This window comes from Ursus americanus, chromosome 5 (assembly GCF_024610735.1).
Source record: "Ursus americanus isolate L20-20 chromosome 5, mUrsAme1.1.p, whole genome shotgun sequence".
Lineage (NCBI taxonomy): Eukaryota > Metazoa > Chordata > Mammalia > Carnivora > Ursidae > Ursus > Ursus americanus.
Genome location: NC_142131.1, coordinates 20,425,036 through 20,449,510, shown reverse-complemented (window position 1 = coordinate 20,449,510; position 24,475 = coordinate 20,425,036). Strand labels below are relative to the sequence as shown.

Here is a 24,475-nt window from a genome sequence, read left to right as displayed (position 1 = left end):
CCTGTATGAAAACCACATTCACCTAGAGTACATTCCTCACACTCTTTGCAGCTGCTGGTCTCTGCCCTGGAACCAGGCCCCCAGAAACTAACATGGCTGCATCTTTCTCATTGCTTCCTCAGGAAGTATCTCCAGGCCAAATCTACTACCTACCAGTCTTTCTCCTCCATCCTCTCTTCTAAAACAGAACCTATAACATTCTGAACAAAAATATGTTAGGTATTTGTTTACACCTTTTTTGGTCAGCTTCCCATTCCTAGGCTATCGACTCCAAGAGGGCAGAGATTTTGCCCCTCCTTACTCACCACATAATAGGTACTCAGTAAATATTAAGTAAATTATGAAATATGTTTATCTGTAATATGGTTCATTTTTTGGATGTCTCTGTTATTATCCATCTTTTACTACAATACCCACCAAAAAGTGCCTGCTTTGCTTTGCTTATCGAAAAACACAGGAAATTTCCTCACCAGAAACTAAAATGGGGTGGGGGGAAGGTAGAGCCCCATTTAGAAATTAAAGCAAAGGAGTAGCCACTTGGGAAGAATACTTGTTATGTGTGTCATGTCTCCAGAAGCAATTTTCTAGAGCCTAGCGATCATGTATATAGATTATACAAAATATCAAGAATATATTAACCATTAAATACTTGCATTCATTTGTTCATTAATTCAGTAAATATCCATAGAATAGCTACGCTATGGTTGGTGCTCTGCATACAAAGACAATTGACAGGGTTCCTTTCTGATGGGTTAGAGCAGCATGGTAATAGTCACCGTCCTTTTAGGCAAAACTGCAAAGTCAAGGAAAACTAACTGGGCTGCATCTAGTCCTTTCTCTGTTTGCTTTTACTTCCCTCCCCTTCTTCAGGCACACTTTGCATCTGGCTCTCCCTGTTCTTCAATCATTTGTAGAAAAGTATCTGATAAAGTTTCATACTAAAGTGTAAAAGATTTACATTGGCTATCTCCTAGAAATATTTACATTGTATCCAATTAGAAAGTAAAAAAACAAGCAAACAAACAAAACTCTCTAATTACGGACTTTCCAAACCAGAGAGAGAATTATTTTTGAAGCCGGTGTCCTTGAACTCACGCTACCTAAGATACTGCTTTCTTTGCTTATTTGTAAACTTTGACAACTTAACATTGAACCACAAAGGGATTTTTCTGTAAGATCTAACAGGTAAGACTGCATGGATATTTCTAAAACCAAGTAAAACTTTCCTCAATGCTTTTAACATTTGGAGCAAAGATATTTTTAATATGTTCCCATCTTTTTCTTCCCTTTTCCTCCTTTTTTTCCCCCCTTCCTCTTTTCTTCTTGCCATTCTCTTCCTAATCCTTCTCCCCCTTCTCCTTCTCTTTCTCCTTCATTCTCCAAGTCTTACCCCTAGAAATCTGGAAGATACAGGAAATGTCGTGAAGTTACTTCTGCTAGGGCTGCCGGGGTGGCTCAGTTGGTTGAGTGACCGACTCTTGATTTCAGCTCAGGTCATGATCTTAGGGTCGTGGGATCAAAGCCCCCATCATGTTCCACGCTCAGTGTGGAGTTCACTTGAGATTCTCTCTCTCCCTCTGCCCCTCCACACTCCCCAAATACATAAATGAATCTTTGAAAAAACAGTTGCTCTGCTCAAAGAACCCCACTGCAAAAACAGACAAATAAACAAAGAAAGTGCTGTCTAAATACTTCTATATCTTGAGCAAAGATACATGATGGAGAATTAATAGCTAATTTTTACCAAATTAATTTGTGAACATGTAATTAAAAATCTCATAGAGACCCTTGATTGAGGACAATAAGAGGTTTGGAAACACCACTCAAATATATTGAAAATTATAACTTTGAGCCTTTTCTTAGTCTCTTTAGGCTGCTGTAGCAAAACGTCATAGACTAGGTGGACTTTTTGCTACAAGGCAGAAGAGGCGGGGGATGTTTCTGGGGTCTCTTTCATATGGGCCCTAATTTCGTTCATGAGAGTTCTGCCTTATGACCTCATTATCTCCTAAAGGCCCCCCTCCAAATCCCATCCCACCCAGGATTAGGTTTCAACGTCTGAATTCTGGGCTGGGAGTGGGGGAGGGGGGAAGGAAGAGACACAAAGATTAAGACGATAGCAGGCCTCTTCCCCTCTTCTTTAAATAATAGCTCTTTTCCTTTGAGGGTGATATCATGACACCTCTCATTTGGGAAGATTGGTGATAGTAACTTCTCTGTTCCATTAATGTCTTTGTCAATCTTAAAATAGTATCTGTAACAGCACTCCTGATACATTTTATTTTTCAGAACATGAGTTTGCAGAGAAGCAGAATAAAACTTCTTTCCGAGCACTGGGGTCAATGTTTAGACAATTTCTTCCTCTGATTGACCAAGCCGATTATCCCTTTGCAAGTTTTCTTTCAAAGTCTTACATGTGATACACGCAAAACCTTTTAAGTGTCTGGAAACGGGGGTTATAAGCCCTTTGTTTTATTCAGGCTTTGAAGATGAACAAAGCAGGGTGGGAGGGGGCTGGAAAGGGAGAGAGAGAAAGATGTTTGGGCCTCAGCAGGCAGGACAGGGGAGTCGGAGGCAATGAAGAAATTGCGTGTGAGGGATAAGCAATTCTGGGGGGCTATTCAGTTGCAACCCTGTCCCCTTGGCCTGACTAGGAAACTAGTAGTAACAACAGCAGGGCCTGTCCTAAGCCTAGGAACTTGAATTATTCATCAGTCAAACGTAAATTACCATTTAGAGGCAGGTGACACACATGTTTTCTCGAACAATTATTATCACTAATCATCATTTTCCACAGTAATTTGTGTGCTCTCATTATTAGCCCTTGATTTCTATGTAAATCCCTTTCATAAAACTGCCACAAGATGGAAGTTTTTTTTATTGGCTCTCTTTACCTCTTGATATGTTTCTTGGCATTTTTGCACTCCTCATCTGGCACTTGATGGTTGGGTTTTCAGATTAGGCTGACTGTTGACATGCCCAAATAAAACATTCTTTCATTGAGCATATTGCATTTGTAGGGGAGGCCACCTTCTTTCACCTTCTGCCATATTGTACCCATATTTTTTTATATAAATTGTCCAAACATTGACTCTCACATTTTCCCCTTTTTGATTTTCATTGTGCACCATATTTGACACTTTAACTACTTTTACTAGTTGTCCATGCCTTGTCACAAAGACCGAAACTGACACAGGCTTTGCCTAAACACTTGCCTTGAATCAGCACATTTGCCGTACGGATTTCCCCTTCAAATCCTGTAAAACATCTTGGATATTTTCCTGTTTCTCTTTTATTACAATTATATGGGTTCTGGGACTTAACTACTTGCGAAGTTTGTAACATTTATTTCAAGTGTCTTAGATTGGATTTTTAAATGAACTTCAGAAAGAGTTCTTGCAATTAGCTAGTTCGTGGCAGCCTGGGTCCCTGTCTGACTCATGAGGGAATGATGGAGATTTGCTTATAATTCTTCTGGCTTAGAAAACTCCACCCTGCTCTAATAGAATAGCTAAAGTTCTTACCTTTAGAATGAACCTCATTATACTTTGGTAAGGAGTGGGGGCAGGCACCCCAGAAAGGATTGATGCATTAATTCTCAGCATTTACAGCTTCAGGGTGACAGACTCAGACCATCTCATTCAAGTTCTGGCTTTGCGATTTACCAACTGGGTGACTTTGTGGCAGTTTATTTAACCTCTCTGGGCCTCAATTTTTCGTACCTATAGAAAGTGTTCAATGATTGGGCCTATCTCACAATCCTCATTGAGGATTCAGTGAGTTATTACATGTAAAGCACTTAGTGTCTGGCATATAATAAGCGCTTATATAGTGTCAGCAGTCATTATACCTCGAGGCGGGTTACACCAGGCTCTTGCCTGCTGCATGTTTTAACGCATGAATCCTGTATTTTGGCTTAGTGTTGAGTCTTGTCATTTTGGTCAGAAGATGTAACCGCGGTCTGCCACACGGTCTTGATGGTGTCTCTACATAAAATACATTTTTCTTCTGCGAGGAAGGGAAGTAGCTGCAAGATTAGTGATACTGAGAATGTAAAGTGCGGGTTTTAACTTCAAGACCTATCCAAACAGTGATCTGTGTCAGCACACGACGTGCACACACACACACACACACACACACACGCAGACTTCCGAGATACAGACAGAGGCAAACACAGCATAACATTCCACATTGTGATGGGGCTTCCAGAACCATGAAGTCTAGGGACTCCATATTACATCCTTGTAAAATAGTGTCACAATATCCAGTCTGCCCCTCCCCCTTTTGACATTTCTGAAGAAGAAAAGGAGACTCCTGCTGTTCCCCCAGGCGCTGAATGAGAGGCACATCCGTGAGGTGCGCCCGAAGGGGTTCACAAAGCGGGGGTAAAACAACGTCTCTGCCTCCACTTGGCACATGAATGTTTTTCTATGTAAGAGAAACACAGCAGAAAAACATGTCATTCCACGAATGCAGCGTCTCACAGACCCCTACATCATCACCATCCCAATTTAAAATCCAATTCTAGCCTGCTGAATGGAAAACAGCAACAACAACCTGGAAATAACCAGTTAGAAGAGGTGTATAAATACAAAACCTAACATAAGAAACAAATACAATACAATATGCGGCAGGTAAGTTTTCCTTAATCTGAGGCCTTTGTTTTTGGCAAAGCTACTTGTTTAATTGAAGCCAAAGAAAATAGATTGTAGTATTTTGCACACTAAACAGTCTGGGGTTTTGTAGTTATTATGTTTCCTTTCTTGCTTAACTTTGTGTTACTATATGTTTTATCTTTATCTAGAGATCCACTCGGATTATCTTGCTTATGTTCTAACCTGCTCCTGCCGCCACACGAGCCACTCGGTTCAGCTGGCAGAGGACAGCAGTGCACCAGCCAAGATATTTGGTTGGATTCCTGTCCATTAGGGACTGGTTGGCTTGGCTCTTTGCCACAGCAACAGATGATATTTCTAACTCTTTAGGACATTCTAGTTTCAAAATACTTTGACAACAGGGTTTATACTTTAGAAAGATTATTTTATTTTCCAAAGCATCTAAAATACCAGTGTTCTGCACCCAGGATTTAATAACTATTTGCTTAGTGAAGGGAAAAACAGAGAGCATGGCAGCCATCTCTCAGTCATGTCCTTTGGTGATAAATCACCCTTGCTCAGTCACCATCTTCCTAAATAAAGAAAAAAATACATGGTCAAAGTCTAAATGAATTTACAAACTGGGTTACCTGAATATTTGTAAAAGTTACATCAAACTTTTTATTACGTCAGCCCTATTTCCTGAATATATGTATTTTGTAATGGAAGAATAAGAAATGCATCAGCCTGCTATTCAAAAATCCTCAATGTTCACCTTTGCAGGATCTGTGGGAAAAAGTGCAAATGAACACATGATGACATGTCATTGCTTCTTCCTTTTATTCTTATTTAGTCTTCACATTTCTTTGGAGGAACACAGTACAAAATTGTAAGCTATCTAAGTTGTACCTGGTCTTTTAACTTACAACTGTGGAAGATTCTAACTTGCTTTGATTAATTTTTTTTTTAGCCGACTTAAAGAACATTGACTTCTTTCTGCTTATAAATGTATATTCTTGTTGGTATAGCAGACTTAGTAAATTGGCTAGAATTCTCTCAGACAAGTCATGTCTCCAGAGGGGCTTGGGTAAAACAAGACACAACATACAGGAAACTGGGGAGCGCCTCGCTCACCTAGTCAGTAGAGCATGTGAATCTTGATCTCAGGGTTGTGAGTTCAAGTCCCACATTGGATATGGAGATTACTTGAAATAAAATCTAAAAAAACCCAAGAAAACAAAAAACAAATGAACATAGAGGAGACTGGTTTTGTAAGTGAAGTATGATCCCTGGTATCTAAATGATTTATGTAATGAGTAAAGTCTTAGTAAGGAGAAACACGTTTCTGTGGAATTATTCATTATGAGTGGAGAAACCAGATCTCACAAAAATATATAGCCCTTAAATACTTACGTATAATTAAGTTTATTTGGAAATCCTGCATAAATTAACTGGGAATGGGACATTATTAGCCACTCAAATAGTGGATATGAGAAATTATACTAAGATAATGTATTTATAAAAATACAAGACTGTAGAGGCTCCTGGGTGGCTCAGTCAGTTAAATGTCTATCTTTGGCTCAGGTCATGATCCCAGGGTCTTGGGATCGAGCCCCCGCCACCCCTCAAGCAGGGAGCCTGCTTCTCCCTCTTCCTCTGCCCCTCAATGCCCCCCCACCCCACTCGTACTCTCTCTCTCCCCCCCTCCTCAAATAAATAAATAAAATCATAAAAAAGAAGAATACGAGACTATAAATATAATGGGGAAAATGTGATGGTATTTCTCCCTAAAAATTTTAACTTAATTGTATTTTATTTCTATGCAAATAAAAATAAAAACTATTATTAGAAATCATTCATTTTGAGCATAAATTATGTTAGTGTACTCTTCTTTGGTTGAGCTTAAGTTCTTATGTTTCAAGGAGTTTGTTAAAGCCAGAAAATATCATCATCTTTTTAAAACTTATTATTATTATTATTTTTTTTAAAGTAAGTTCTATGCCCAATTTGGGACTTGAACTCATGACCCCGAGATCAAGAGTCCCCTGCTCTACCTATTGAGCCAGCCTGGTGCCCCTATCATTTTCTTAAAATTTATCTTTCAGTTTTGAGTATAAAATATTTCAAATGTACAGAAAAATGCAGGGGCGCCTGGGTGGCACAGTTGTTAAGCGTCTGCCTTCGGCTCAGGGCGTGATCCCGGCGTTCTGGGATTGAGCCCCACATCAGGCTCCTCTGCTAGGAGCCTGCTTCTTCCTCTCCCACTCCCCCTGCTTGTGTTCCCTCTCTCGCTGGCTGTCTCTCTCGCTTTCAAATAAATAAATAAAATCTTTAAAAAAAAATGCTTTTTCTCCAAAAATTATGTTCTTAAGATTTTTCCATGCTGGTACATGCAAACTGACCATCTATCAGTAGAGGGAATAAAAAATCATTGTTTATTCTTACAAGGTATAGTATTAGGAGTCAAAATGAACTAACTCAATCTACATGTATAAGCATTTTACGTATTTTAAACTAACTTAAAGAACTAAAGAAGCATGGACTACTTTATGCTACTCATATCATCCGTTCCCTAATCCAGTAAACATTTGTTGACAGTTGATTCTATGTCAGGTACCAGTCTAGCAGCTTAGGATGTCACAGTGAACACAACAGATAAAGCCCCATTTTGGCTAGGTTGCCATGTGGGGCATGTACCAGTTAGGCCATCCTGTGGTTGCTGTCAGGGGAAAGAAAGAAGTATCATACCCAGTGATGGTCAGGGTGGAATTCTAAAATTTCAAAATAGGTGTCTATAGCCTCTCCAGTTTTCCTGATCACTACCCCAGAGTCAGCCAAAAGAAGATGACCCTTCCTGTGGGCAGCTGCCTTCAGTGGCCAGCCCGCCTTACGAATGTGTGGAGAGCTGAATGTGATGCAGTCAGAAATCCTTTGGGGTTGGTTTTTGAAAAGGCGGTACAAACCAAATGTTCGTGAATGGTTAGGTACATGGAACATCCATTGAATACCTTGAACTTTGACCCATTGTTGAGTGACCTTAATTTTTTTAAAAATGCATAATTAATTTGCATTTAGGAATGCTTTAGTATTTAGTTCATTACTTCTAGTGGTTGGTTGCAGATAAGGAACACATTCATTTACTATGTCCACTTGCTTTCTGGAAACTTTCAGCTCAGTTGGATGTATATTTATTTTTTACCAAGATGCTGTGAATATATATACTATATACTGCATTAGAATAACCCAGTAAGTACTGAGCGCCTGATTGATGTGTGTGTATATATATTCAAATACACATATGTAACATATATGTACACACATATATTTATATACTCACACATAATATATACACATATAACTATATATAAAAGCTACATATATGTGTGCATGTGTATATACAGTCATATGTGTAAGGATTTGAAAAATCCTTGCAACATCTCTAAATGTAGATATTATTATTTCCACTTACAAATGAGAAAACCAACTCAGAGATTTTTAAATCATATTTTATACAGCTCATAGTTGGCCAGGGGGACAATTCAGACTCAGATTTGTTTACTCCAACGTTTATAATCTTTTGACCACATCATGCTACTGCTTTACCAATGTCCACAATACTGAAATGAGGCCATAAAGATTTAAGACACTTCTTCATACATAATACATCATATCATTTTCCTAAGGACTTAAGATAGTATTTATTATGTAATAAAAATAGCACAAGACCAAGACTGGAGACGGTTTCCATCTATACGACAGTTTATAAAAACAAAAAGACTGTTGGTGGTTTTCGTATGTGTGGGAGCTTGCCTGCACACTTTTTTTCCACACGCGCACGTTCACGTCCTCTGTTTCAGTAGGGAGGAACGCTGAGAAGTAATACAGGAATCATTCTTTGATGTTACCCAGGAAAAATGGAATGGTAAGCCAGTGACCTTATCGTTTACGTCCAAATACCTGCTTTGCAGAATGAGGATTTCTTCGGCTTCTGCTTGTCCTCCAACTTGGAGAGGCTGCTTGGGTGTGCACAGCCCTTGCGGTGGTGATAGACAAGGGAGGATGAGCGAAGGCCTGGGTGGGAAATACTTTGTTCTCATAGAGTTTATATTCTGAGACAGATATCCATGTAGACAGAAATCAAGGCCTCTTTTCTGTTTTTTGGTTTTATTTTAAAGATTTTATTTATTTATTCGACAGAGATAGAGACAGCCAGTGAGAGAGGGAACACAAGCAGGGGGAGTGGGAGAGGAAGAAGCAGGCTCATAGCAGAGGAGCCTGATGTGGGGTTCGATCCCATAACCCGGGATCACGCCCTGAGCCGAAGGCAGACGCTTAACCGCTGTGCCACCCAGGCGCCCCTCTTTTCTGTTATTTTATTGTATCAATCTGATTCATGTTCATGAGCTCCTTACACATTCTTTACGTGTGTGCATGTGTGCACGTGTGTGTGTGTAAATACTGCCTGTTGATTTGAGTTTTATATATGAATTTGGTTAAATGCATAAAAACAAATAGTCCTTAGTACCATATGGAAAATATTTTATGTTTTAAATGTTTAATGTTTTAGGATCTTTTTTTTTTAAGTTTTTACTTTTTTTTTTTTTTTTTTTAAGATTTTACTTTTGAGTAATCTCTACACCCAACATGGGGCTCGAATTTACAACTGTGAGATCGAGAGTCACATTCTCCAATAACGGAGCCAGCCAGGTGCCCCAAGCATCTTTTTTTTTTTTTTTTTAATAATTAAGAGAAGAATGCAGTGTCCTCTCCAGTATAGCTTCAGAGTACTTAAGCAGATAAGACTTGCACTTAATTTCACTAAGTGCACCTCAAAATGCACCTGGGCCCTTTATTTTCATTTGTGCTGTCCTTTATTTAACCCTCGAGGGATGGGTAGACGGATGACCGACTTTATGGGAAAGTGGTTTAATATCACTGGTTGCACTACCACTTTTGGTTCTACTCATAGTGCAGCTTCAAATGGTTTCCCTGGGGGAGAAACAAACGAATTCTCTTTTTGGACTAGTCTAGAGACAGAAGATAAACATTCTAGCTCTCTTATTCTCCTTTCTGAGGTTTAACATGATATTGAGCAAGATTTGGTAAGAATGTGGTGTAAGACTGTAGCAAAATAGTCAAGTCACTTAATATTCTGGAATACATAATGCCTTCGTCTTTGAAGTCGTCCATTTATTTGATGTGCGCGTTACATTACATCATCAGTCACAATGTAATCACATTAATCTAGCTCAACTACTTTAGGATTCGTCATTACTTGGTCAGGACTGAACTAAAGCTTCCCTTCTTTTATTGGCGACTATTGTGAATCTTTGCGAATGACTATTGTGGGGGGGTATGCTCAAGGTACTTAAGAGAATAAATAATTTTGATCAGCTCATCTTGATTTGAGGCTTGATGGAAGCATGAGGATTATTTGTGGTGAAGGAGGCCCCACATACCTCGACAGGAAGCACAGCGGAGTGATGTCTCTTACTACTCTTTCCTACATGACATTCTGAATTTGAGATTTCTCTTCATATAAGAATTTTTTTAATGCTTTTTTTTTTTTTAAAGATTTTCCTTTATTTGTTTTGAGAGAGAGAGAGACTACGAGCGAGGGGGAGGGGCAGAGGGAAAGAGAGAAGCAGACCCCCATGATGAGCAGGGAGCCTGACTCGGGGTTCAATCCCAGGACCCCAGGATCATGACCTGAGCTGAAGGTGGATGCTTAACCCACTGAGTCACCCTGGCACCCCCATGTAAGAATTTTTTTAAGTGAGGTAAAATTTACCGGATAGAGTTCACAGATCCCCCCCCCCAGATCATATATGTGCAATTAGATGCATTTTGACCAAGTATCCCAATCAAGATAAAGAACATTTCTATCACCCCAGAAATTTCCTTGTGCCCCTTCCAGTCAATTTCCACTTCGCCCAGTCCACCACTGTTCTAATTTTTGTGACTATAGATGAATTCTTTCTCTTCTCAGGCTGCAGGACAAATAGAATTATACAACGCGCCATCTTCTGTGCTCGACATAATCCTTGCACACATTTTAAGAAGTAATGTTTTAATAATTATTAACACAATTAACACCAACGTTGGTTATATTCTGGTTTATCTAACTAGCCATATATAATTTTCTATAGGCAGACACATTCAGTGCATTCTGTCTCATATTTCTTGATTCTATATTTCACAGTAACTTTCTCTTCTATTCCCAGATTTTACAAAACACATCGTTAAAGGCAGGAAGAAAACCGGGCTTTATTAAGGTAGGTGAACTTTCAAGGGCTGTGGTATATGTTCTCACATGGTTGTCAGTATCTTTAAAGAGAATTCTGGAGAGGATGCACTGTGTGGAAGAAGTAAACCATTTTTTCTGAATCCCTTCTTAATAATTGACCTCAAAGGACTCAAAGTTAGGACATCACTCAGTGAGAGTTTAGGGGGAGAGGTAGCAGAAAATATTATCCTTTATTGTCAGTAGAACTCTGAAATAGAGAACATGTTTTTTGACTTGGCCAAGCCATTTCTTTAACATGTTTCAATGGTAGAATTTTGTTCATGCAAAGAACATAAACCAGGTTAATAGTAAATGCAGAGAACAAGAAGGTAGGGAATTGAGAAAAAGTTATATTGTTTCGAGCCTTCCAAATCTTACTTGGAAATGTAGCTGATCAATTAGAAACTACCCCAGAATGATACGCCCTCCACGCCATTTCAACTGGTTGCTACGGACACAGCAGTTGGTTAGGAGAACATGTTTTCTGTGTTCCGGTGCTACAACTGGGTTGTTCACACGTGGGAACAGCTTCCAATGAATGAGGCAGCTGTCAGTTCAAGAAATCCCGTCAAGATCTCTAGATTTTTCAGTCTTAAAATTAGATGGCTCAGTAGGATATACAGATTTTTAATAGGAAGAGTGATTTAAATATTATGGAATGAATTAAAATAAAGGTAGGCAATGACTTGGAAAATGGCGGAGAAAATCCAAATATTGTTAGAAGAGGATATTTGTGATTTAACTATGGGAAACTGCTTGCTTTAGTAAGGCTTTTTGCCTGACTAGTGTGGTCGGTAAGAGAAGCAAAGTCCTAATCTTAAGGTTTCGTTCCTGTCATCTGCCGAAGAGGACAGTTGCATAATCCTAAAGGCAAGCTCACCTGTCCTGAGATTTGCTCTGTGCATGGCCATCTCCCACAAGCTTTTGTAGCTGTAGGAGAGAATTCTAAAAGTGTTCTGTTGGTGTTTATATTTGTTTGGAAGGCTTTTTTTCTAAACTAAAACTTTCTTCTTTTGAGTAAGTAAGCATATTCCTATAGTTCAAGAATCAAAATAATATTAATAAGTACATTCTGTCAAGTCTTGCTCCCATCTTGTTCACCCCTCTCCCCAAGCCCTCATTATCTTGGTAACTTTGTTGGGTTCTTTGCATATGCTTCCTGTGTTTCTTTATGCAATTATAAGAACAATCATTGTTTTTGCCACCTACATTTTTACCTGAAAGATAGCATACTATGTACACTGTTCTATTATTGCTTTTTTATCTAAGAATATATTCCGGAAAATTTGTGTCAGTACGTAGAGGGTGTTTTGTTTTGTTTTGTTTCTTTTAAACTGTTGCATAGTATTTCATTGTGTTGATATATCACAAATTGTTTAAAAGTTCCTTTATGAATGGCCACCTTCTCAATATTTTACTCATAGCTATTGCACATATAAACTTTTGAATAGAAACAGGTTTGCTCAAGCAGCGTTCTTATTTGTAAAGAGAAGCAAGCCTATACCGTATTGAATATTTATGGAATAAATGCTCGAGGACTTAGTCTCTTTCTATAACTACTGCTTCTAGAAAAGTGTCTCTGTGCTGATATATATAGCACCACTGGTGGGAAGCTTTAGGATGAATACTGCAGAGCGCGGCTTTGTTTGTAAATAGAACGTGTTCTTTGGGCATCAGCAAAGTAGGAGCATACCGCATTGCCTTTTGGGAAAGAATGTGATGTTGTTAAGAAATATAAAAGCACATTGTAGTCATCATAGGAAAAATCAGAACTTTGTTACCTTCTTTTACCATTATTTTAGAGAGCAGAGTCATGTTTATTTTGAGTAACTTGTGGGGGAGTAGGGATTCTGATCTTTTCAGTGGTTAGCAACTATAAACATCTTAATTGGGCTTCAGAGCAACCCTGAGAGTTTAGTGATAGGTGAGAAAATGGATACTTAGGTAACTTGACAAATGCTTCTTAGCTTGGGAGGGATAAAGCTGGTCTGATTCTCCACCAAGACACTGGATGACCTCTGGAAAAATTACACCTTGTGTCTTTAAGCAGGCAGATCACATCGGTCAAGCCCAGGGCAGAAATGTACTCAATATGTGTTAGCAGCTTGCCTTCCCTCCCACACCAGCTTCAGCTCCTGTTTTCTTGGGTTGCCTGGGGTCACTGCGACCTTCCCCCCACCGGTGCTCTCTTTAAGGAGGGAGGGCAGGGGCAAGGAATGAACATAGACCCAGCATTTCTGGTGGCCGAGTGCTGGGTCAAGGGCTTTCTTTACTTTCTGCTCAGTGTGGAGTTGCCCCGCTGGTAGTTCAAGTTTCCTCTTTCTGCCTGGCTCTTGCACGGGTTACCAGATTCCAACTGTGATTGTCCTTTTCATTTGGCCTAGAGTAGAAGTTGGCTGCTGGGGTTGAGAATTTCAGGACAATTTCAGGACAGTTTCCTCAATTCTGAGCTGGTCAAGCGGCTGCCGCTAAAAGCAGGAACTACTCTGGGGCCAGACACTTTGAATATTTCCTATGTGTTTTCCTAACTGTAACCTCTGCCTGGGAGAGGTGAGGTGAAGGGAAGAGCTGTATTTTTGCTGATAGAGACATTTGCTCTCAGGAAGTAGAAGCAGCGGGAATTCAAGGGAAACAACCATAGGGAAGCCAGCCTGGCTTTCCGCTTTCATCACCGAATCCTGCTTTGAAGTTCATCTGTCAGGGTGGGTACAGGAAGGATGCCATAGGAATATGCACACAAAATGGAAAAAGGACTTAAAAATTCTCAAAATGAAAGCTCGGATACTCTGTGAGAATATTTTTCCTTTACCAGATTCAATAACTACTTATCTGAGACTCCCAAACATCTCTGGAATGAAAGAACCACATAGGAATTGGGCCTAGGGGCGCAAAATGTAATCCTCTGGCTTTTGGTTACGATGGTTCACGTCTGCGTTCTGCTCCCTTAGGTCCCCCCCCCCCACCCCGCCCCAAACATGCTCAGGTACCACCTGGCCTTTTCACAACCTTCCCCTTTATCCTAGACTCTGCTGGCCCCTCACGCCAGCTCTCTTTTTCTAATCACAAACATTGTGAAAGATTTGTTCACACTTGCTGCCTGAAATTTCACATCTGCTAGATAACCTCTCTCCCCCACACCATTTTATTGAAATGATTCTCAGATAACACCCAACGCCTAAGTCCCTTTTTCCATTTTCCTTCTTTGTGACCCCAATAAAACATTGGACACCTGTTGATTTTTTTTTTTTTTTTTTTTTACCTTGAAATCTTGTCTTTGCCTTGACAGCACACTTTGGTTTTTCCTTCTGTCTGAATATCCTTGACTTCTTCACAGGTCCTTCCTTCTCTGTAGGTCTCCCCTCTTCAACATTCCCTTCTAAGCCTACTTCTTCCCTCACCCTTGACAAGTTCATTTCATGGTCATGGTGTTCACTACTACCTCCCTGTTAATAACATCCAAAGCTTTATCTTCAGCATTAACTGGTATCCTGAGTTCAAGTCCACATTAACGACGTTCTCATATTCTACTGGGATATATACGTCAAGCTGAAAAGTGACTTAGTTACCTTCCTCACATAGCAGTAAGCTCCTCTCCATTTCCTATCTGGACATTACTATGATCCTAACCATTTAAGCTTAAAACTGCAAACTTTAACAATTCTATCATCACTCCTGCCATTAATCTCATCACTTGCTGAATTTTGACAGTTCCATCTCTTCTAAATCTTTCGTTTAATTGCTTAAACCCCAGAGTTCTTTATATAATCAGATCCCAGCCAACTCTTCCAGTCGTGTCTCTTTCTGCTCCTCTGGCTGTTGGTTCAAAAGCTTGGGAGCTTCCTGGGTGAAATCTGAAACTGGCTGCTATACGGGGAGGCAAGGAGAGACCGAAGAAAGAGGCAGATCACTCCAGATCAGCAGGTGGCAGGCTTCAGAAGCCAGGGAACTTATATGTGAGCCTGGTCTTTGGTGGCTACAAGACTAGGAAATCTCCACACCAGCCTGCCAGACTCTTACGTTTATATCGAGGCCTTTACTGGGTTCAGTCATATATACCATCCAGCTGGCCTCAACAACACATCGCTTTCTCAAGGTTGCATCCTTGAAAATGGCTCTCCCTGTGGGAATGGTGGTGGGGCAGAGTGTACCTTCTACAGACAGAGGTGAGGAGGCTCCAACTGTCTGGGTCCAGCTTGCAGGTCAGCTGGCAGTCATGTCCTCTTGATGACCTTCTCCAGCACCTACACGGGGCTATACTTTATCTAAACAGGATGGGCCACCATTCCTGTAAATTTTTCTCTCGTTTTCCCATCTCTGTACCTTGATACCTATTATTTTCTCCTTGTAGAATGCCCTCATCCAGAACTAGGCATAAGTTGTGGGGCTCAGTGTGAAATGAAAATGTCCCTTTTTCAATAAAGAAGCAAAGATGCCTTTAAAGTTACTAAAAACCAAAGCTTTCCACTTCTTTTTGTGTATCTCCTCTGCTCACACACAGACTTCACTTACAAAACAGACACAAAGATGAAATTACCAAGATGGGTGACAGTAGAACATGAAACTAAGTGTGGGGCCACGTGGACTGCAGAGGTCACACACCCACTAATCAGTCCTGCCCTCATAAACCTGGGCAGAGTAGCAAGTGTCCATGCCCCACTCTGCTCCAACGATCTCTGAAGTGGCTTCCTCCTTGCACTTTGCAGAAGTCCCTGAGAACAGTTTCTACTTCCTATTAGTCTTTTAATCTCCTATTTGTTTATAAGTCTCTCTCTCTTTTTTTAAAAGATTTTATTTATTAATTTGACAGAGAGAGAGACCGCCAGTGAGAGAGGGAACACAAGCAGGGGGAGTGGGAGAGGAAGAAGCAGGCTCCAAGCAGAGGAGCCTGATGTGGGGCTCGATCCCATAACGCCGGGATCATGCCCTGAGCCGAAGGCAGACGTTTAACGACTGAGCCACCCAGGCGCCCCTGTTTATAAGTTTCTTAAAAGCAAGGGCTGTGTCTTCATTCATCCCAGGATCCACCATATGAATTACACATAATAAATGCTTAATAAATGTTTGCTGACAATGAATTAAAACAGAGAGAAGAGCGCTGTCAACTTGAAGCCACGCACAATGTTTCCCCAAGCTGCATTCTTTTTTCCATCAGAGCAGGAATCACCTCGTGCACTAGTCCAAGTTCTCCAGGTGGCTGGAGAGTGCCTTCTTGTTTTCCTTTTCAGTTCCTAAATTAGTCTTTATGTTGCTCCTTCTAAGGACATTCCCTTTGGAAGTTATCATTGGATTTTGGTAATACATATATTTTTTAGTTTCTAAAAACGTAGGAATTTACTGATTTTTTCAAGTATTTAGATAAAAGCCCATGTGTTTTGTTTTGTTTTTTTGTTTGTTTGGTTTTTTTTTTTGGTTAAAGAAACTATTTTGATGAAGAAAAAATAAAAAAATCTGAAAATACTATCTACACATTTTAGTTCAAAAATAATTTAACTCACTGTATGGTAGTGCTTTTCAAAATGACTTTTGGAAAATTCTCTGTGTTTAAGCGAGTTATCCAAGATCTTCATGCAACTACTTTGATAAAGAAGTTGAACCACTTGATAAGAACCTTGACCTGCTCCCACTGGCTGAGTACATATATCACCCCCAAAAAAGAAATCCAATTTACACCTTTCTTCCCTCCCAAACACATATATCCCCCTTTTGTAAAAGTATTTTGAGCTGGAAACTCAGAATGCTCACTTGTACTTGTGAGAGAAGCTGCTTTTAACAAACACTATTCAATGGAAAAATTTGAACAGCAAAACATTAATTAAAAAAATGCACCACAGACACTGCATCACTAAGAAAGCCAGTAACTTTACTGAATTGTCTGCAAAATACAAATTATACCTTATTTCCAGCAGGAGAAACTTTTGAAAATTCCCCACTTTTATTCACTACAGACAGCTGAATGAAGTCCCTTGAGATACACAGATGTGGTTTAACTTAGTTATAACATCTTGTCATCTAGTGGCGACAAAGTCCAGCTTATGCCGCTGTGAGCCTCTATTTGAATATTTGTTGCAAATGCTTGTATGCCCTCATTTACAAGCTATTTTAATTACTGTCATGTAATGGAAACAAGTCCCCAGAAAAAGAAAAAGAAGAAAAATGATACAGCAAACCATCGGAAGCAATCCAAGTCCTATGCCTACAGTGACCCGGGTCTACGAGAGAACACTGGTACTGCATTCAAACCACGACAGAATCCATGACTTAGCTGACCTCTCGGAATTAAACTGAGGTATGAATCAATTTGAGGTATGACTAGGGAAGGCAAAATGCAATACCCGATTATGAAAATAACCAAAATGGACAAATTGAATGTAGAAGATATGTGGCTTGGATTGCTCCACATCTTTGGTTAAAACATATTAAGAAAAGCCTTTAATTACATCTGTAGTCTGAAGCATTCTAACAGACACCAGTATTCCATCAATCTTCAAAAGATCTGTAGTGGCAGGAAATTAACGCCATGTAAGTGACGACATCACAGCAGATGGCACAAATGGGAACAGATGAAGTGTGCCATGCTGAGGCAACAGCCTTTATTGAGGGTTCAAGTGGCTGCGTCTTTAAAAAAATTTTTTTTTTTTTAAAGAAAGAAACTACAAAGCATTTACCCTCTGGAAAAACAAACAAAAGCATAAAGGGGGCAAAAAAACCCGCTAGATCTAAATTAAAAGATGGGTATGTAAGAAAAACAAATACATCGAAAGTGTGAGAGGGCAGACATTCTTTTAAAAAATGTATTGGAATTCTTTTTTTTTTCTCACTTTAGTCAACCTTAAAATGATCTGAGGGTGATAGGTATTTTCATATTCATCATTACAAAATGCTAAATTCCACCTTTGGGAAAAAAATAAGCCATTTTACTAAAAAACACAATTTTAAAAAAGGTTGAAATGAACAGCCTTCCACTCACCAATGCATACAATATACACGCTGTGCAGCTTCCCTATATTGCATCAGTGTTACCAGTATTTAAGCTTAATATTACCAAAAATTTGTTAAGACAGGATTAGCTATAACAATATTTGTAGCTGTGTAAAATGCTACTTATGGTTCTTTTACTTGCAATGAAGAATGTTGCCTAAAATGTTACTCTAGGATGGGTTATGTAAAATCATACTCCCTCAGGGCTCTGCCCTAAACTCCTGAATACAAAGGATTTACTGTGATAAAAACCCAAAACCATACTAGCTTTGCGAATACAATAAATGGTAAATTACAGATAAGGTAGAAGGGTAAAGATAGACAGTGATTGTTTACAGAAAGTGACTCATCACAATCAAAATTGTGCTTTTTCTCATTAAATCATCTTAAAAAAATTCTCAGATTATCCCTCCGCTATCTTGCTACCACTTTATATGAATTCAGTAGTGGGAACAAGAGATGACTGGCATCCATTTTCAAGTGATTCTGTTCTTTTCATGTTCTTATAAAACTATTGTCAGAACTGCTATAAATAGCCAAGGCTTCTGCTGGTACTTCAGCTTACTTTATCTTCAGCATTATAAATTCACTTTTCTCTTTGTTGCTGAGGCAAATTGCAGGTAAAAAATTAATATGGCTATTTTTTCATATTTTCACATAATGACCCTTTCCCACCCACTGGTAAATTTCTGCTGATATTGATAAAGTGTTTTGAAATGACAAAGAACATTTGTGACATGTTTGCATATTTTATACACATCAAGTTATAAGGATGGTTTTAAGGATGGGATCAAGTCTATGGTGAGGAAAATGACTTTCTTAGATTTCCCCCCACATGTGCGTAAATATATGTGTGTGTGTGTGTGCGCGCGCGCGCGCACGCACGCGTGTGTTTTCAGGGATGATTCTGTTTTTCCTCTACATAAATGATTTTCTTTCATGTTGCATGGATACCTTGAGTAGTGGGATATATGAAAAGGTTGAAAGATTTTTTTTGTTTTGTTTTTAGTATATAAAACGTTCGTACAAGGCAGGCTAGCATCCTATACGGATACAACCAAAGGTGTGATGTGGTCCAATCGTGGATTTCAGATCAAGTTAAGAAAATACAGCCTAGTTAGTAAGGTCTCTTGGCTTTTGCCACCCAGCGGCAGCCTTTTACAGTGAGAAACACATAGCAACTATGCAAGTGAAAGAAAAGGATGGATAAGACATGTCCTAGGCGTGCTACAGCAGTGTTGATCTTACTGTCTGGATCTTCGTTGCTGTGTATGTCAATGCACATGAGTGGAGATGAATCGACAGATCTTCACATTCCAAGAGAAGGAAAATCATTCCTAGATTGAAATCTCTTTTAAACAATATATATCAACTTTTTTTTTTTATGGCACTCACTTTTTAAAGGGTCTGAAAATTAATCCCTTATAGACGAATATTAGACAAGAGTCATCGTTATTTTTTGAAAAATTTAAAAAAAGGGACATAGAGAGGTTCTTTAATGGGATTTCTTGAAATGGCTATTAAATCTCTTTATTGAAGAAAAAAATAGATGACATACATGCTTTATGCAGAAGTGACATTTGGGGGTCCTGACACACCGGGATTGTTCAACAGTCCTATATTGCTGACAAGATTGTTGAGGGTCAGTTAAAATAATTAAAAATGGATGACGAAGCAACTATCCCTTTACCTGCTTCCTTCTTGTCTAGCACCCAGTCTTTCACATTTTTCTTCTGTGGGAATTTATAACTTGTGCGTTGAGTAAACGCCATATCACTGATTTCTAGGGCCATATTTGCAGGACATGTGCCCCAACACAGCTTCTCTATTCTGGGCATGTTTCTAAAAAGTGTCTCAAATTCTAGGCTGAAAACCAACCAGATAATATAGGATATGGGCAAGTTAGGGTATGCACTTACTGAATTCCAAGATGCATGGTGAAATGGTGAGATCAGAAAGGGGCCCTGCATTTGATAATAATGCAAAGACAAAAACAAAAAATAGCATGAAAGAAACTCATTAGTATATACAATGGATGTTAGTTGACCCAATAGATTGCTAATGTATTAAAAACAATTTAGGGTGTTGCAATGTGATATGTTCTAATCCCACAGGTTATCCTTTTGACAGCTGACCTTGAACTTATAAAATGTATGCAGAGTAAAAGAAAACAGAAAGAAAATAGTTACTCAAATGTGCAACTGCACAAATATACCCCCCTCCCGCTATTAAGATAACAAAACTTCTGCTATTACCATAATATTATATATATTAGAAAGCTATACACAAGCATGTTAATTTCACAGATTTTTTAAAAGATTCTTAATATTTTATATAATTAGAAATACACATTTCAAAAACAAAACTTCTACAAAGAGAAAACAGTTATCTTGGTTAGCAAAGCATGGAGTTCCTCATGGCTTAGGGTAGTGCTTTCTATACAAAAAGTCCTTTTTGGTTTTTTACAGGACTGTTTAAAATATTAGCGAAGCTATCAAGGGGGAAAAAAACACATTTTGGCTTAAGTAAACTACAAAAAGCCACAAATGCTTTGCAAACTCTGTCTTACCTTTTATATGAAAATAAGCAAAATGTAATGTACATATTTTTATATTTTTATTTAATAAGAGATGCAGACCCAGATTTATTTATTTATTTAATTAAATACGTTAGCCCTCAAACTCCACATTTTTTTTTTAAATAGGTATGGTCCTCTTTTAATGGTCGTTGATCCTTTTTAATGAGTGCCATACGCCAATGATATGCGTGCAGGTTTGTGAGCGCGTTCTCGGGATGTCAGGTGACCTGGTGTGTTCCTAACATTTACCAATGGCCACCCTTTGCCGGGTCTGTCCAAAACATCTATACATTTTTCTATATGTTGCATAACAGCTGCTCTCTCTTTCAGTAAAGATCTGCCGCTTTTGGCAAATGTTTCCTTTTGTCTATTTACATGTAAATAACGTTGAACCTGCAACATGACACTATCTATTGTAACATACATTTTGCAAAGGAGCACAACAGTGAAAAGAAGTTAGCCTTAAAATCTATTTTGTACAAGTGTTCTGTTGTACAACTCAAGTGCTAAGCTTATCTCAGCATTTCTGTTTATCTTTATACTGTATCACTGAGGCAATTTAAAAGTACTTTTACAAAACAGAGTACCTGACTTTTTTTTTTTTTCCACACACAGCACATATAATGCATATCGACCCCCCTTCCCCATTAAGGTATAGCACACACACACACTGCAAGAAAAAAAAAACTATTAAGTAATAATCTGATCATGTTGCCCATCCTTCAGAGAGTCGCATGCGCTTGACTGAGGGACTTTCCCTTTCGTCCGGCGAAGGTCTGGTGAGTCCAATGGGGGAGTGGAACTCATTCCGGTGGTCCTCTCGGTCGCTCCCGTCGTAGGAACTGCTACAGCTGCTCAAGCTGTCAACAGGAGATCTCCCCGCCTCGTGGCGCGTGTGTTGTGGGTATCTCGAAGGGGTGGTGGTACGGTCTCTAGGAGGAGAAACAGGTTCTGACTTGATGTTGAGGCTTTGAGTAGAAGGCAGGGAGAGATTTGAACTCTGAGATAAATGAGTGCTAGTGCAAGCTCTGTAGGAGGAAAGGAAACCCAGTTACAGATGGAGGAGGCCTGGAGCCCCCAGGAACTCACAATTACATCAAACATCAGCTTCAAGACTCGCATAGACACCGGAGCATGCCCACAGGGAGGAGAGCGTGCTCGGAAGCACGGGGTGGGGGGGGGCAGCACCTTCTCAGAGCCATTGAGGATGCCTGGGAGTAATTACACTATTTAACGGGGCCAGGCCTCGTGAATCGTACCTCTAGTCTCCGACAGGCTCCCTACACATACAGGTTACCGGCTCAGAGAGGCTTAACATGACATGCTGGAAAAAGCATTTTCTGTGTCCATGGAATTTCTCCCTAGACTAGTTCCAAAATATAATCTAAGATTTAAGATACAACATTTAGCTTTTGCATGAGACGTCTTTGATTTACTAATGCATGTGTGTGGAAATTATCGTAAAAAGCTTGTGATGGATATAAACGCTTCCCTCCACGTAACAAGCACATACACATGAGGTTGTACAGTCTTCAGAGAGAGTGAAGAGAGTTCAAATTTCAAACGAATAAATCCATAAAATGCTACATTTAACTATCTGGTGAAAAGCTTGGAGGGGGAAAAGATGGGGAAGGAGGCTGAAAATTAGCTGCAGAAAAGTTTCGTGTTGGCTTAAAAACACATAGACTTCCTACCCCACTAACCCTGGTCAATAGCTGGACTTTGCTCATCCTTTCTCAGTTACGTGGGATGCAAGTAGTGTCTATTTTCCACAAGCACCTTCACTTTATCGCTGCTAGTCTCTCCCTGCTGGGGTACGTAGTAGGATATCACTCAGCCTGTAGTTGTAATTGGCATGAGTTGAGGAACCTGGATTTGTGTAAGGAAGGCTGTTGTAAAGAAGGATCTAGTGTGATTTTATTGCTTTTATAAGCCTTAATCCTCATCTATCCCAGGAGAGTATAACTTTCCCTTCTTCCAAAATGTGGAAGAATTTGGATACTTGAAACTCTGGAGGGAAAAGCATTAAGCCCTTAGGTGTTGACTGGCAGTGGCAATGACTTTGATCAGGATAAACCGGAAGGACACGGCCAACATCAATCTGAAGATGCTCGTACTGCTCTTGCACTCTGATCGCACTGACATCCGTGGCTAGAGTCAGCATCACTGGCCCACAGTGTCAAGAGAGATCTCTCTCCTAGTGACCAGTCACAGTGCAGAATAATCCATACAGATACACCCGTTCTAGACAAAGGGAAGTGAGCCTACCTACGCATGGATGTGATTATGTGACTTTCAAAGGGAGAGAATTAGGTGACGCTAAGAAGTCATTACGAGCAGTGACAAAATGGGTATATATTTCAGAGGAAAAAGTGGAATAACTTGGGGCTGGCTTTTTGGGAGATGCAATTCGGGTTCAAGATGTATAGAGATATAAGATTAGTCAAAATGAGTTTATCTTTGAGTGATGTTTTATACAAAAGCACCACCTACTGGCAAAGAACTACTTTCCTTCTCTTATTAATAGATGAGCTAATGTCTACAGTGACCTAAAGGAGAATTATTTGTTTCCCTAATAAGCCTTTCTTTCTCCGGCTTTTATGTTCTAGAATCAAAACAGTCTTAGCATTTATATCAAGTTACCCCATTGAGTACATATGATTTTCAATCACCTGTTTATACTTGTCATGATTTATTTGTAGTTTTTATTTTACAGTCTATATGAGTTTATTACTTTTCTAAGAGTTTAATTAAATAATCTTTAAATAAGAAGATATTAAGATGGGGTGGGGGGAAACACCTGTATTTCAAAAGGATCCATAGTGGTGGACTATTTTATCTTGGTTCAAAGTTACTTAATGATTCATTTTGAGAGTCAGAGGAAATCATCTTTTGATTTCTGGAAGAAAGAATTTTCCTGGCTCTGGATAAGAACGACTATTTCACTAAAATTTAATTAAATGCTACTACTACAAAGCACACAACTCTTTAATAACGAACGTCAGTTAGGCGTCTGAAAACAAAGTGGCGTATCAACAAATACTTTTGACTACCCTTTGACATTTAGATTGCTTCTTCACAGGCGGGGAGATATGGACAATTAGAAAAAAAAATTGGTGAGTTGGACTAGTATAAGAGTTAATGTGGATCAATTAAGCAAAACACAGTATGATTAAAATGCTGTTTCTTTAACACAGCTTTTAGAAGCTGCATCATCTACGTATTTCCTGTGTCTCCCATTACGACCTGGCTTGTACAGGTTTTGCTGCATCTCTTCCCCATAAGAGATCTAACACTTACTGTTCATCCCTTCCTATAAACAAACAGGCTAGCTGCTAAGTTTGCTTTTTGGTGGCATTTCATTCGACCCTGAAAGCATCTATGAAGCATTTTGAGTAGTTCTGGGGACACGAAATCCACAGTAACAAAATGTACGTGATGACTGAGGTTCAGCCTCGTTATAGTGTGGGAGAGGATTCCAAATAGAATGAAATGTAATTGGCTAGTCTCTGTTATCAAACTATTATCTTGAAAAGAAAAAGCATTAAAAGTCACTTAGCTGTATACATGCTAGATTCAGATACAAGCATGTTGGTCTGCTTGTTCTTGAGAACAAAATTTTTATAGACACAGATAATTGTGAAATGCTCCATGTGTGTGGGTGAGAAAGAGGTGGGTGGGGAGACAGAAGCCAGATATGCAAGTTGCCCATATCAAATCCTACAGCAAGTTTTCATGTACTACAGATGCCTTCCAACTGGGAAAACACCTACCCTTCCCCATAATTGCTCAGAAATGAAACATGACTGGATAGTTTTATTCAAATTTCTTACTGCCTCCGCCTGGAAATTAGACTATCAAACTATATTTAACTTAACCTTTTAAAAGTTGTCTTTAAACACCCACATCAACAAAGATGGTGTATAGAAATACTTCCAGAAAACAGGCTGCCCTTTTTTTAAGGTGATATGAGAAAAACGCTTAAAAATGTGAGGGTCATTTTCTCAAAAATTTAGAGTCAAATGACTGTCCCTAACC

General features: G+C 39.3%; 1 protein-coding gene across 14 annotated transcripts in view; it reads right to left on the bottom strand.

Moving 5' to 3' along the window:
- Positions 1–16,720: 16,720 nt before the first annotated feature.
- The window catches only part of MEF2C (myocyte enhancer factor 2C), a 170,570-nt gene continuing 162,815 nt past the window's right edge, over positions 16,721–24,475 (bottom strand). For 10 of the 14 annotated variants that reach the window (XM_087861990.1, XM_087861989.1, XM_087861988.1 and 7 more), the window contains one exon: positions 16,721–21,465. In XM_087861990.1, coding sequence (XP_087718116.1) covers positions 21,144–21,465 — 322 coding nt within the window. In that variant the 3' untranslated portion in view covers positions 16,721–21,143. The remainder of the gene's footprint in view (positions 21,466–24,475) is intronic. The other 4 variants (XM_087861993.1, XM_045796308.2, XM_087861996.1 and 1 more) reach the window with 1 other exon arrangement.